The 15,340-nt window shown below is 38.1% G+C and overlaps 1 protein-coding gene across 3 annotated transcripts in view; it reads right to left on the minus strand.

Annotated features, from left to right (window-relative positions):
• ESR2 (estrogen receptor 2) overlaps positions 1–15,340 on the minus strand; it is a 63,766-nt gene that overhangs the window by 11,343 nt on the left and 37,083 nt on the right. For all 3 annotated transcript variants that reach the window (XM_042251939.2, XM_060417768.1, NM_001009737.1), the window contains one exon: positions 14,142–14,275. In XM_042251939.2, coding sequence (XP_042107873.1) covers positions 14,142–14,275 — 134 coding nt within the window. The remainder of the gene's footprint in view (positions 1–14,141; positions 14,276–15,340) is intronic.

The raw sequence follows: 15,340 nt of genomic DNA on the forward strand, positions 1-15,340 counted from the left end.
ATGCAAAGCCCGACTGCCATAACTCGAGAAAGCTGTGGCAACAACAAAGACACAAAGGAGACAAAAAACTTAAATACAAAAAAAGAAAGCTCCTCAGTTCCTCCCTATGTCTGACCAAGGCTCCCGTCAAATAACCTGTGTTGGCTATTGGGTCATGTTCTTCATAAATGAGCAAGCTCTGGACTTTCTACACGCTGTGGAGCCAGTACAGCTAGACACAGGGCTCAGAGTCCATCACTGAGGAGGGGTTTGGGGATAGGAGTCCCTGCGGTTTTGTAAAGGCATGTGCTATATCAATTTTATACATGGGAAAGATTTTACATACAGAAAGATTAACCTATATAAAATCATCCTGGGAAGGACCTAAAGGCTGCAGAATAGCGACCTTGCTGCCTGACTCTCTTCAGACAGCAATGCTGTGCCTGCACTTTGGACATTCATGTACGCTCTGACTCATCAAAATGTATGTACACAGTAATTGCTAAGTGGCAGGCCCTGGGAGGGGCAAGGGACAAGACCCAAAGCCCCCACCCCCAGGACACTCACTGCCCAGACACATAAGAAATGGCAAGAATTAATCCCCTCCAGCCCCTAAGAGTAAACACATCAGATTTCATTTTAGAATCAAATTACTTTTCCTAAAACTAAAGAAATACAGAAAAAAAAGTCAAGATCTTGGCACAACACCACACACATACCAAGGAAAATAAAATAAAGTCAAGGACACAATTTCCTCTCCTTTTTATCGCCTGGGAACAGCTGTGTGCTCCTTCCACCAGCCCACCTGCTGACATTCTGAGCAGCACATGGGGAGAGCTGGGCAACCACCCCCCCAACATTTGCCACATCCTTAGGGTTCAAAGGATGAAGATATAAGCTCACCTTGAGCAAAAGCAAATAAATCAGAACAGATAAAGTGTTTAATAAAGCTTTCAGAACACTGACCAAAGGAAAAATGTTCTGGCTTTCGGGAAGCATCTGGTCCCATCACTTCACGGCAAATAGATGGGAAAAAAGTGGAAAACAGTGACAGATTTTATTTTGGGAGGTCCAAAATCACTGTGGACAGTGACTGCAGCCATGAAAATAAAAAGACACTTGCTCCTTGGAAGGAAAGCTATGACCAACCTAGACAGCATATTAAAAAGCAGAGACATTACTTTGCTGACGAAGGTCCATCTAGTCAAAGCTATGGTTTTTCCAGTAGTCATGTACGGATGTGAGAGTTGTACCATAAAGAAGGCTGAGTCCTGAAGAATTGAAGCTTTCAAACTGTGTTGCTGGGGAGGACTCTTGAGATTCTCTTGGACAGCAAGGAGATCAAACCAGTCAGTCCTAAAGGAAATCAACCCTAAATATTCACTGGAAGGACTGATGCTGAAGCTCCAACACTTTGGCCACCTGATGCTAAGAGCCAACTCATTGGAAAAGATCCTGATGCTGGGAAAGATTAGAGAAGGAAGTGACAGAGGACGAGATGGTTGGACAGCAACACTGACCCAATGGACTTGAGTTTAAACAAACTTCAGGACAGAGTGAAGGACAGGGAAGCCTTATGTGCTGCAGTCAATGGGGTCACAAAGAGCTGGGCACAACTTAGTGACTGAACAAGATACAACCATCTCCTCTATCACCACCTCCTGACCCAGCACCATGAGCATGGACTGGTGTTGAAAGGTGACAGTGACATGGGCCCAGCAGGCTGATGACCGCACTGCTCTGTGTCCATGTTCTCCATCAAGAAGAGAAGACCCATCTGACCTCTTCAGTGTCCTTCTGTGGATCCTTTCATGCCATGGCCTTCTCTATCCACCCATGTCATGAGTGAACCAGAGCTTGAGTTGATATCTCTTAAAATTTTTCTTTATGTAAAATAAGAAAATACTGTTTATGCAAAATAGGATAAACAGGTTCTAACTATTTCATTTAATGAAAAGTTTCATCCTTATGAAAACTTTGTAATAAAAAGTTACAAAAGCTTGATAAGTCCTAAAATAATTTAGATAAATAGATCTTATTCCTAATTTTAAATATTTCAAAAGACTTTTTATCTGTAGATTGATTCCACTGTGTTTCCTAGATTCAGTAGCCTCTAATTCTATGCAAGGGAGGACTTCTCTAGTTTTCAGGTTTCTGGATGATGAATGGCTGGTCCCATGACTCTTAATTTGGATATGTTATTACGTTAACCACAACACTCACATAACACCTTCAAGTTTCTAAAACACCTTAACAATATTTTAACAGTTTGTGTTAAATGCAACATTGCTCTTGTCTCTGAGTTTCAGAAGCCACATCAAAGACTGAGTATATGTAATACAGCAATTCTAGGTGCTCGCACATCTTACCTCTGCATGGTGGAGGAAGATTGCTGAGAGGGAAGTCCAGGTGGTACTGTCCTCATCCCATCTCTCCCCACAGAAAGGAACATGTACTTCTCCTAAGCTTGGTAAGGATCAGACACCTCATTAACTGTAAGAGTGTATAACCTTCAGTTCAGTCGCTCAGTCGTGTCCGACTCTTTGTGACCCCATGAATTGCAGCACGGCAGGCCTCCCTGTCCATCTCCATCTCCCGGAGTTCACTCAAACTCACGTCCATCGAGTCGGTGATGCGATCCAGCCATCTCATCCTCTGTCATCCCCTTCTCCTCCTGCCCCCAATCCCTCCCAGCATCAGAGTCTTTTCCAATGAGTCAACTCTTCGCATGTATAACCTTATTCTAGACCAAAAGCATTGTATCTAGTTCATTACCACTAAGATTTTCTTGGGATCAAGTTGAATTTAGAGATTTGTGAGGAGGTCTGACCTCTTAACATACTGAACCTGCTAACCCATTAACGTTTGTCCCCACTTATTTAGAATTTCTTTAATTTCTCTCTGCAATGTTTTACAGTTTTCAGTGTGCAGTTTCACACCTTTTGTCAAATTTATCCTAAGGTTTCATAATGTTTATGCTATTATAAACGGTATTGATTTTTAATTTCAAATACCAACTGTTCATTGCTACCATATAGAGATAAAATTATTTTTTATATATTTCCCCTATATCCTACAATGCAGGAGACCTGGGTTCAATTCCTCGATCAGAAAGATCCCCTGAAGGAGGAAATGACAGCCCACTCCAGTATTCTTGCCTGGAGAATCCAATGGACAGAGGAGCCCGGCGGGAACAGACCATGGAATCGAAAGAGTCGGACACGACTTAACAACTAAACCACCACCATATCCTTCAATCCTGTTAAACTCACTCTGTTGTAAGCTCTTACTAATAGTTTTCACATGGGTAGAAAGATGGTAAAGAATCTGCCTGCCAATGTGGAGATGCAAGAGACCTGGGTTTGATCCCTGGGTCAGGAAGATCCCCTGGAGTAGGAAATGGCAACCCACTCTAGTATTCTGCCTGGAAAATTCCCTCAGCAGAGGAGCCTTGCAGGCTACAGACCACGGATGGGGTCACAGAGGGTCGGAAACGACTGTGCAACTGAGCACACACACAATTTTCTACACAGATTATCATGTTTTCAAATAAAGAGTTTTACTTCTACCTCTATAATGCTGATGGATGTACTTTTACTTCTTTTTTTGCCTTGTGGCACTGAAACTTCCAGCAAAACACTGAACAGAATTCATGACAGTGGATATTCTTGCCTTGTTCCTGATAACAAGTATAGCATTAGCTATAGGTTTTTCATTAATGCCCTTGATTGGGTTAAGGAAGTTTCTTCCCATTTACTAGTTTGTTGAGAGTTTTTAGCAAGAATGGGCATAGATTTTGTCAAATGCTTTCCTTTGCACTTACTGGAAAAATCATGTGATTTTTCATTAATTACTCTGTGAACATGGTAAATTATGCTGATCGATTTTTAAGTGTTAAAGAACCCTTGTATTTCTTGGAAAAGTCACATTTGTTTGTTATATACTATTGGATTCTACTCTTTAAAAACCTTTGAGAATTATTTCATCTGTGTACATGAGAAATATTCACCTGTCTTTTCTTCTAATATGTTGGTCTGGGTTACTGTCAGAGTAATGAGTTGGAAAGTTATTCTTGGCTCCTCAGTTTTAATACGTATAAACTTGGTATTATTTATTTCTTAAATGTTTGGTAGAATTCTTCCAGAAAAGTCATCTGTGCCTGGAGTTTTCTTTGTGTGAAGGTCTTAAACTAAAACTTCAGTGTCTTTGATAGATAAATAGTTATTCAGAGTTTTTAAGTTTCTTTTTGATTGAGCTTCAATAATTTGTATCTTCCAAATAATTTGTCCATTTCTTCTAATATTCAAGTGAATTGCCATAAAGTGTTTATAATATTATCTTATTATTCTTTTTAATATCTGAAGAATAACAACGTTATATGTCCCACTACTAATATTGGTAATTTGTGTCTTCTTTCCTTTATTATGATCAGTCTGGCTAGAGGCTTATCAGTTTTATTGATCTTCTCAAAGAATAAGCTTTTGACTTTCTTAATTTTCATCTATTATTTTCTATTTTCTGTTCCATTGTTTTCCACTATAGCCTTTATTATTTCTTTTCTTCTGCTTACTTGGGATTCCATTTTCTCTTCTTTTCCTAAGTCTCTTTAAGGTTGAAAGCTGAAGTCTTTCGCTTCAGACCTTGATTTCTAATTGAAATATAGTTGACACACAATTCTAAGTCAGGTTCAAGTGTACTGCATAGCGACTTGGCATTTGTGTACATTATGAAATGATCACCACAATAAGTTGAGTAACCATCTGTCTCCATAGAAAGATATTACAATATTATTGACCATATTCCTAATGTTATATATTGCTTCCCCATGGCTTGCTTTATTTAATAACTGCAGGTTTGTACCTCTTAATTCCTTTCACATGTTATTTCATGCTCTTTTGCCTCCACCAACCACCTGTTTGTCCTCAGTATGCATTTAGTTTATTTTTGTGTTTTGCTTTTTAAATTCGACATATAAGTGAGATCATACAGTATTTCTCTTTCTCTAATTTATGTCACTTAGTTTAATGCCCTCTAGATCTTTCTATGTTGTTGCAAATAGCAGGATTTCAATTTTTAATATATGGGTAATATTCTACTATGTGTGTATATATATACATATATATATGTATATATATACACACACTCATATACATGACATTTTTTTATTCACTTATCTATTGATGGACACTTAGGTTGCTTTGATATCTTGGCTATTGTAAATAAGGCTCCAGTGAACATTTGTTTTGTTTTGTTTAGTCGCTAAGTTGTGTCTGACTCTTTTTTTGACCCCATGGACTATAGCCTGCCAGACTCCTCTGTCCATGGGATTTCCCAGGCAACAATACTGGGGTAAGTTGCCATTTCTTTCTCTAGGGGATCTTTCCAAACCAGGGATTGAATCCATGTCTCCTCCATTGGCAGGTGGATTCTTTACCACTGAGCCACTAGGTAAGCCCTCAGTGAACATTGGTGTACATAAATACCAGAATATATATTCTCATTAAGTACACACAGAACATTCTCCAGGATGGATCACAGGCTAGGCCAGAAAACAGTTTTAATAAATTTAAGAAAATTCAAATTATATCAAACATCTTTTGGCTATAACATTGTGAGAATAGAAATCAATAACAAGAAAAAAGTGCAAAAAAACACAAACACATGGAGTCTAAACAGCTACTACTAAAAAATCAATGGGTCACTGAAGAAATCAAAGAGGAAATAAAAATATACCTGGAGACAAATGAAAATGGAAACACATGATTTGAAATCTATTGGATGCCACAAAAATAATTCTAAGAAGGAAGTTTATAGCAATATAAGCTTACCTCAGGAAACAAGAAAAATTTTGAGAGGTTCCTTTTATTGGAATATGAGCCTTGAATGCTATAAATTTCCCTCAACTGTTGAGTAAGTTGCAACCCCCAAATTTGGCTGTGTTCTACTTTCATTTCAGCTAGTTCAAAATGCTAATTTTGATTATTTTTCCTGTGATCTACAGATTATTTAGATATATGTTATTTGGTTTCCAAGTGTTGGGAAGTTTTCCAAGATCTTTCTAATTTCTAATTTAGTTCCATAGTGTCAGAGAAAATACTTTGTATGAGTTAAATTCTTTTAAATATATTCAGATTTATTTAATGGCTCAGAATATGGTCTATCCTGGTAAATGTTCAATGAACACTTACAAAATATGTGTCTTCTGCTGTTTGGGGGTTGAGTGCTTTTAAAATGTCAATTAGGTAAAGTTGGCTGGCAGTGTTATTCAAGCCTTCTCTACACTTGCTGATTTTCTGTCTACTTGTTCTATTGATTATTAAGGGGCATTAATATCCAACTATAATAAAGGATTTGTTCATTTCTCCCTGAGGCTTTTTTTAAAATTTTGATGAGTTTTCTTTTTATTTCTTTTGGCTGCACTGGGTCTTGTGGAGTGTGGGGGCTTCTCCAGTTGTGAAGTGCAGGCTCAGTGGTTGCCCCAGGGCATGTAGGATTTTAGTTCCCAGACCATGGATCAAACCCGTGTCCCCTGTAATGGAAGGCAGATTCTTAACTACTGGACCACCAAGGAAGTCCCCTCCCTGCAGTTTTATCAGATTTTACTTCATAATGTTTGAGGTTCTCTTATTTGGTGCATAAATGTTTAGGGTATTTACATCTTCTTGACAAACTGACTCATTTATCATTACGAAATAACTTCTTTATTCCTAGAAATTTTGCTCTAAAATTTACTTTTTTCTAACATTAATATAGCCACTCCAGCTTTCTCTTGATTAGTCTTAGAATGTAATATCTTTCCCCACCCTTTACCATTAATTTCTATCTTTAAATGAGCTTCTAGTTAGTAGTAAACAGTTGTGCTGTTTATCCAATCTGAAAATGTTCTCCTTTTAATTGAGGTTTAATATAATTATTGTTAGGATTAAGAATTTACCATCTTGTTTATTGTTTTCTGTTTGTCCTATCTATGCTTTATACTGCCTTTTTTGCTTCTTTTTGGCTAATTTTTATGGTCCCATTTTATCACCATTGTTGGTATTAGCTCTAATTCTTTGTTATTTTCATGGTTGCATTTGGGTTTGTGATTGCATTTTAACTTACTACAGTTTACCTTCAAGTACTACTATAGTATTTCATGTGCAAAATAAAAACCTTATACCACCCTACAGTTCCATTTGTTCTCTCCCTTTGTGGTCTTTTCATCTCTTTTTCTTCTATATAAACCCACAATATATGATTGTTTTTTGCTATAAACATTAGATTATCTTTTAAATGAAAGTAAAGAGTCTTAAATAATAAGATAAATTCATTATATTTATATTTACCGACATTGTTATCATCTGCAGGACCTCTTTATTCCTTTGCATGGATCCATATTTACATCTGGTATCATTTTCCTCCTGCTTGAAAGACTTCCACTAATATTATAATGCTAGTGATAAATACTTTGAGTTTTTGTATGTCTGAAAATATTTTATTTTTAGTTTTTATTTTGCCTTCATTTTTTTCAATTTTTCTTTTTATATGGGCCATTTTTTAAAGTTTTATTACATTTGTTACAATATTTCTTTCATTTTTATGTTTTGGTTTTTCGGCTGTGAGGCATGTGGGATCTTAGCTGCCTGACCAGGGATTAAACCCATACTCCCTGCACTGGAAGACAAAGTCTTAACCACTGGGCTGCCAGGGAAGTCCCCTGCCTTCGTGTTTTGAAAGGCATTCTCATTGTGTAAGGAATTCTACTTTAGTGCTCGCTTTGGCAGCATGTATACTAAAAGGAATTCTACTTTAACAATTTTTTTCTAAAAGTACTTTGAAAATGTGCTCCCTTGCCCCATCCACTTGCATCAGAACAGAAATTTGATGTCACCCTCTTCTTTGTTCCTCTGTATGTAATATCTTTATTCTCTAGTTGCTTTTAAGATTCTTCTCTTTATCACTGATTTTAAGCAACTTGAAAATGATGTGCCTTAGTGTGGTCTTCTTCATGTTTCCTGTTCTTGGGATGCATCAAGCTTCTTGGATTTGTGTGTTTATTGTTGTTCAGTCACTAAGTCATGTCCAGCTCTTTGTGCCCCCATGGACTGCAGCACACCAGGCTTCCCTGTCCTTCACCGTCTCCCCGAGTTTGCTCAAATTCATGTCCATTGAGTCAGTGATGCTATATAACCATCTCATTGTCTGCCACCCTCTTCTCCTTTTGCCTTCAATCTTTCCCAGCATCAGGGTCTTTTCCAATGAGTCGGCTCTTTGCATCAGGTAGCCAAAGTACTGGAGCTTCAATTTCAGCATCGGTCTTTCCAATGAATATTCAGAAAATCAATCCAACTGATTTTTCTTTAGGAAAAAGAAATCCCAGTGTGTTTATAATTTTCATTAAATTTCAAAAAATTTCAACCATTGTTTCAAGTATTTTTTTACCCCTCTGCTTTCAGGGACTCCAAATTCACATATATTAATAACTGTAGTTGTCCCATAGCTTCCTAATAATCTGTTCATTTTTTTAAACTTTTCTTCTTTCCATTCTTTTTTGATAGTTTCTATTGCTATCACTTAACACCCACTATTTTTTTCTTCTGCAATGCCTAATCGGATGTGAAAGTGAAAGTCGTTCAGTCGTGTCTCTTTGTGACCCCATGAACTATACAGTCCATGGAATTCTCCAGGCCAGAATACTGGAGTGGGTAGCCTTTCCCTTCTCCAGAGGATCTTCCTAGGATGTAAATCCATCTAAACATACTTTTCACATTTAGAAATTCAGTTTGAGTGTGTTTCATATTTTCTATGTCTCTTCCAACCTGTTCATGCTTTCCTCTTTCTGGTGACTCTTGCCCTGTCCTTGGTTAGTACTACAATAAGCACAAAACTGATATTCAGCTGAAGACCTGAAGGGGACCCTCTGCAGATTTTGAAAGCCTCTCTGGCCAGCTTTTTCCCTCTCTAGTACTCCTCAGAAATAAGGAATATAGTTATAATAATTGTTTTAATGTCCTTGTTGACTAATTTTATCATCTGCATCATCTGGCATCTTTTCCAGTTATTGTCATTTCCCTCATTTTAAGTCATATTTTCTGCTTCTTTGCATGCCTGCCAACATTTGATTGATTTACCCTGTTAGGTATTGTATATTCTTCTATTCCTTTAAATTGTCTGGCACTTTATTCTTGGGTGCAGTTAAGTTACTTGGCAATAGTTTGATCCTTCAGACCTGTTTTTAAGTTTCATTTGGTAGGACCAGAGCAGCCTTTATTCTAGGGCTCGTGTTACCTCACTCCTGAAACAACACCTTTCTGAGTGTTGTTTCAGCCAACATCCAGTAGAGCTCAAGTTTTTCCCTGTGGCTGGTGAGAACATGAACTATTCCTGGCCCTGTGTGAACTTCTAGGGGTTGTTCTGCCTCCTTCTTTCTGATGATTCTTTCCCTGTCCTTAGCTATTATCATAATAAGCATGAAATTGATATTCAGCTGAAGACCTGAAAGGAACCCTCTGGAGATCTCGAAAGCCTCTCTGGCCAGCTCTTTGCTCGCCAGTACTGTCCCCTGCAAATCCTAGCTGCCTTAGCCTCCCCAAACTCACAACTCTGTCCCCTCAGTTCAGGAAGACCCCTGGTATCCACTTGGGTCACTTCTTCCTGTGTTACAACCTGGAAACTGGCTCTAGGCAGTAAACTGGTCGATCAAAGGACTCATTTTCTGTCTCTTCTCTTGGGAATCACTGTCCTTTGTGGCCTGTGTCTGTTTTATATATTCTGTAGGGTTTCTTAAATTTAAGGTGCCTGAGTGGATTCTGCCCCTGTATTTGTTTTCAAGTTAATGTTATAAATAATCAAAAGGAAAAATAGCCTGTAACTTGCAATGCTTAAAATCTAGCAAAGACCTCTCCTAACAGTGGAAATTTTCCAATAGAATGAGAACCCCATTTTCTAAACAGTAATGCTGAACAGAATAAATTCACTTTTGGGACTTTCCTGATGATCCAGAGTTTAGACTCTGTGCTTTCCCTGCAGGGGACCAGGTTTGATCACTGGTCAGGGAATGAAGATCTGACATGCCATGTGCCACAGCTTAAAAAAAAAATATAAATAAAGAATATATTCACTTTGAAAAGAATATATTCACTTTGACCACCAGGCCAAAAAAACTTTTTAAAGAAGATTTCTTAAATTTGGGTTTACTGTAAACAAACTCTACCCATTTACCACCATGAGTGAAAATTACATCACATGCCGGCCTCACCCTCTGTAATTCCCTCCACATGGCAGCTCTGTGAGACGCTGCAGGAGGAATACCGCAGCCTTAATCTTTCCCATTTGCACAGATGATGCTTCTAGCTTCCTAACAACACAATATGATGTCTCAGAGGCTAAAACGTCTGTAAGGAGCCTCGCCAAACAGAAGCCTTTACACATCAAAGTGTTCTAACAAGAAGCAACTGCTTTCCAAGGAGCACTCTGCTACACAGAAAAAGAGTCCTAAGTTATTTCTGCAAGTGACAGAAGTCCCATAATTTGGCATTTCATAATTCTCTTGTGCCAAGGTACAAATGAACTTTCCAAGGAAATCTTCCCTTTAACAGAGACAAACAACAGCAAACATTTGAGATAATGTAAGTAGGTAGATTCAAAGACAAGATCTGAAAAAGCTGATTTCCTTCCACAATCAGTTTCAAATGTCCCACTTGGTCATTACCTACATGCACATCAACTTAATCACTGATGTAAGCCGCGTCCTCAAATTATTCTATAGAAGGTGAATGGTAACAGTCAATGTCAAGAAAGTGATAAAAGCCCCAAAACATTTAGCAGTTTTCTTGACTTCCCCTACAATTTTCACTTGTCCAATGATTTACTATTTCTACTCACAAATGTTTGTTTTCTAGATATGGCATAGAGAGTGCATTGGGTTCAGGGGAAATGTCTTGTCTTATAAGTAAGGCCAGATTGAGAACCAACAAGGAAGTACCTAAAGTTGTCTTCAGGGTTTCTGAGCTTCACATGACCTTCAAATTTCTTCATTCCCCCACTCCCCTCCTTTAAGACCTAACTTCTTCCCCTCACCCTGTCCCTGTACCCTGATCCAATTATCTCCCAGACAATACTTCCTGCTCAATACCAGAGTTACACAAAGTATGACCTGTTACCAGTACACAAAGAGAGAAGTAAAAATTGAGGGTAAGCATTTGGAAACTCTTACAGCAACTAATAGAGTAAGTTTAAATCAACTGAATATAACAATAAAATACTAGGGCTTAGTACTTTTCAATTTTTTTTTTTTAATTTTATGAAAGTAACTATCCATAGAGATTCCCTAGTACTCAGCTGCAGGGAATCTGTCTGCAATGCAGGAGATCCCAGTTCGATTCCTAGGTCAGGAAGATCCCCTGGAGAAGGGATAGGCTACTCCCTCCAGTATTCATGGGTGTCCCTGGTGGCTCAGAGGGTAAAGAATCCGCTTGCAATGCAGGAGACCTGGGTTCTAACCCTGGGTTGGGAAGATACCCTGGAGGAGGGCGTGGTGACCCATTCCAGTATTCTTTCCTGGAGAATCCCCATGAACAGATAGCCTGGTGAGCTACAGTCCATAGGGTCGCAGAGTCAGACACAGCTGAGCAACTAAGCATGGCACAACTATCCATATAGAAGGATTCTTGTATCATAAGAATCAATACTGTCAAGATGACCCAAGGTAATCCCTATCAAATTACCAATGATATCTTTCACAGAACTGGAACAAACAAATTCCAAAATTTATACAGAAACACAAAACACCCTGAATAACCAAAGAAATCCTGAGAAAGTACAACAAAGCTAGAGGAATCAGACTCCCTGACCTCAAACTACACTACAAAGCCACAGCAATCAAATAGTATAGTACTGACACAAAACAGAAATGTAAACCAACGAAACAAGATAGAAAGCCCAGAAATAAACTCAGGGACTTATGGTCAACTAATCCATGACAAAGGAGGCAAGAAAATACAATGGAGAAAAGACAGTATCTTCAATAGTGGTGCTGGAAAACTGGACAGCTACATGTAAAAAAGTGAAATTAGGACACTTTCTAACACCATACACAAAAATAAATTTGAAATGGATCAAAGATCTATATGTAAGGCTGGACACTGTAAAACTCTTGGAGAAAAATATAAGCAGAACACATGCGTTCATGCTAAGTCATGTCCAACTCTTTGTAACTGGACTGCAGCCCACCAGGCTCCTCTGTTCATGGGACTCTCCAGGCAAGAATACTGAAGGGGACTGGCATGCCTTTCTCCAGGGGATCTTCCTGACACAGGGATCAAACCTATATCTCTTCTGTCTCCTGAATTGCAGGTGGGTTCTTTACCACTAGCACCACCTGGGAAGCCCTAAGCAGAACATTCTCTGACATAAATCCCAGCAATATCTTTTTTGATTCGCCTCCTAGAGTAATGAAAATAAAAGCAAAAACAAATTTGTTTACTTAAATTTAATTTGGGCCAAATTAAACCTAAAAGCTTCTGCACATCAAAGAAAACCATAAACAAAAAGACAACCCACAGAATGGGAGAAAATATTTGCAAATGAAGCAACCAACAAGGGATTAATCTCCAAGATATACAAGCAGTTCATGAAGCTCAATATCAAAGAAAAACAAACAGCTCAACTGAAAAATGAACAGAAGATATAAACAGACATTTCTCCAGAGAAGACATACAGATGGCCAGAAAGCACATGAAAAGATGTTCAACACCACTAATTATCAGAGAAATCGAAATCAAAACTACAATGAAGTATCACCTCACACTAGTCAGAAAGGCCATCATCAAAAAGTCTACAAATAATACATGCTGGAGAGAGTGTGGAGAAAAGGAAACTCCCCTACACTGTTGCTGCAAACATAAATCGTTATAGCATCTGTATGGGAGAACAGTACAGAGGTTCATTAAAAAATAAAAATAGAACTACCATATGATCCTGTAATTCCACTCCTGGGCACATATCTGGAGAAAACCATAATTCAAACAAACACATGCAACCCCAATGTTCACTGCAGCACTATTTACAATAGCTAAGACACGGAAACAGCCTAGATGCCCATCTACAGATGAATGGATAAAGAAGAAATGGTGCACATATACAACAGAATATTACTCAGCCACTAAAAAGAACGAAATAACACCGTTTACAACAACATGGATGGACCTAGAGATTATCATACTAAGTCAGTTCAGTTGCTCAGTCGTGTTTGACTCTTTGCGACTCCGTGAACTGCAGCACGCCAGGCCTCCCTGTCCATCACCATCTCCCAGAGTTCACTCAAACTCATGTCCATCGAGTCAGCGATGCCATCCAGCCATCTCATCCTCTCATCCAGAGAAAGACAAATATTAAATTGCTTATATGTGAAATCTTAAAAAATGATACAAATGAACTTATTAATTCAAAACAGAAATAGAGTCATAGATGTAGAAAACAAACTTACCATATGGGGGGAGGGCGATAAACTGCGAGATTGGAATTGACATACACACTTAATGTGATCATCTCTCAATTACACAAATTCAAATCATTTATGTTGTACGTGTTAAATAATACCACGTTATGTCAGTTGTGTGGGGACTTAGTCACTAAGTTCTATCTGACTCTTTGTGACCCAATGGACTGCAGCCCACCAGGCTCCTCTGTTCATGGAATTTCCAAGGCAAGAATACTGAAGCATCTTTACTTAAAAAATAAATAAATAAATTGGAGTTGCCATTTCCTCCTCCAGGGGATCTTCTTGACCCATGGATCAAACCTGAGTCTCCTGCATCTCCTGCATTGTCAGGCAGATTCTTTGCCACTGAGTCACCTGGGAAGCCCAATATGTCAGTGACACCACAATAAAATAAATCAGAATGTCAAAAACACACAAAACGATGCAAGGCAAACATTTTAAAGTTCATTTTTTCCTTTTCCGGTGGAGTGGCTTGAGCCACTTTTTAAACTACCACCAGTAATTCACCTAATGAATAATTTATATTCAAATTACCAAAAGTTAAGTACAATTTAAATCCCTATAAATGAAACAGAGAAGTGAGAAAGAAAGCCATTTTCCCCTTTTTAAATAAAATACCATGACGACTCTAGAAACAGCATCTCTCCCCCATAAAACATGGCCCAGCTGTGTGGTTACTTACTGGAGTTGAGGAGGATCATGGCCTTGACACAGAGATATTCTTTGTGTTGGAGTTTTAACTCACGAAACCTTGAAGTCGTTGCCAGGAGCATGTCAAAGATTTCTAGAATTCCTTCAACACATTTCCCTTCATCCCTACAAAAGTCCATTTGGAAATGTAAGAAACATATAGCTTCGGGTAACCATCAAAAGTAAGGAGTATTTTCTTTTTAATCTCAAATTTCATCTAATATACCCTTTAAAAAGGTAGTAATGAGAGCACACCCAGAAATATGAAATTACCAGAATAATTTTTATATAAGGAAAACAGGGCATTTCCTATAAGTCCCTGAACCAAATATCTGAATAAATACTATTTAGGCAACAGTGTGCACTGGAAGTACATTTTCCTTCTACCTGTTCACCAAATGTTTTCTTAAAGGAAAACCATTTCTGTTTATTTTCAATCTAAACTATTTCAGCCAACCCTCAAAATGTGACATATTTTACTAAAAAGAGACAGTTCATGTTCTCATCAAAAGACTCTCAAGTATTAATGAGAAAAGACTGAACATAACAGAAGCAAATATTCCAAAAAGAAATAACACTTTATATCTAGAGCTTAACTCTCACATCCTGGTGGTCAGTTAGAAACTGGTGGGGCAATGAACAGACATTTAAATGTAGTTTGAATAAAAGCTACTATGACATACAAAGAAATCAAAATTACAGAAGATAGATCAGAATCAGGAAAGAAAGGTAGAAATGAAGACGTAGTAATTTTGGCTTGTCAAAGATTATTTTTAAGCAAAAGCTTTAGACAAACATTGGACCATATAATCAAAATTCTTTTGAGCACTCCTTATGGAAATGAACTGTATAAGCATACTTTTGAAGTAAATTACTTGAACTGCATCAAGAAAATACCAGCTTCAATTCACCCCAGCCAGACACATATTATTCCACCTCACTGCTCCGCCCCAAAAAGGGTACATTATCATCAGTCATAGAACTATGATAAGCCCTTGACAAGCAAGCAGTTAGATGATTTTGTCATGAAAGTTTCATTTGCTTCTAAAAGCCTGCAGTACACAGCAAAGGGCAGCTGTGGTAAAAGTGAAATCATGAAAGTTTCATTTTCAGTCTCTGGAGCAGCCCCTGAAGGGGACCTGAGATCTTCAAAGAACTGGCTAGTCCCTCATCCTTCCTCCAATCCCAACC

This window comes from Ovis aries, chromosome 7, assembly GCF_016772045.2.
Source record: "Ovis aries strain OAR_USU_Benz2616 breed Rambouillet chromosome 7, ARS-UI_Ramb_v3.0, whole genome shotgun sequence".
Taxonomy (NCBI): Eukaryota; Metazoa; Chordata; class Mammalia; order Artiodactyla; family Bovidae; genus Ovis; species Ovis aries.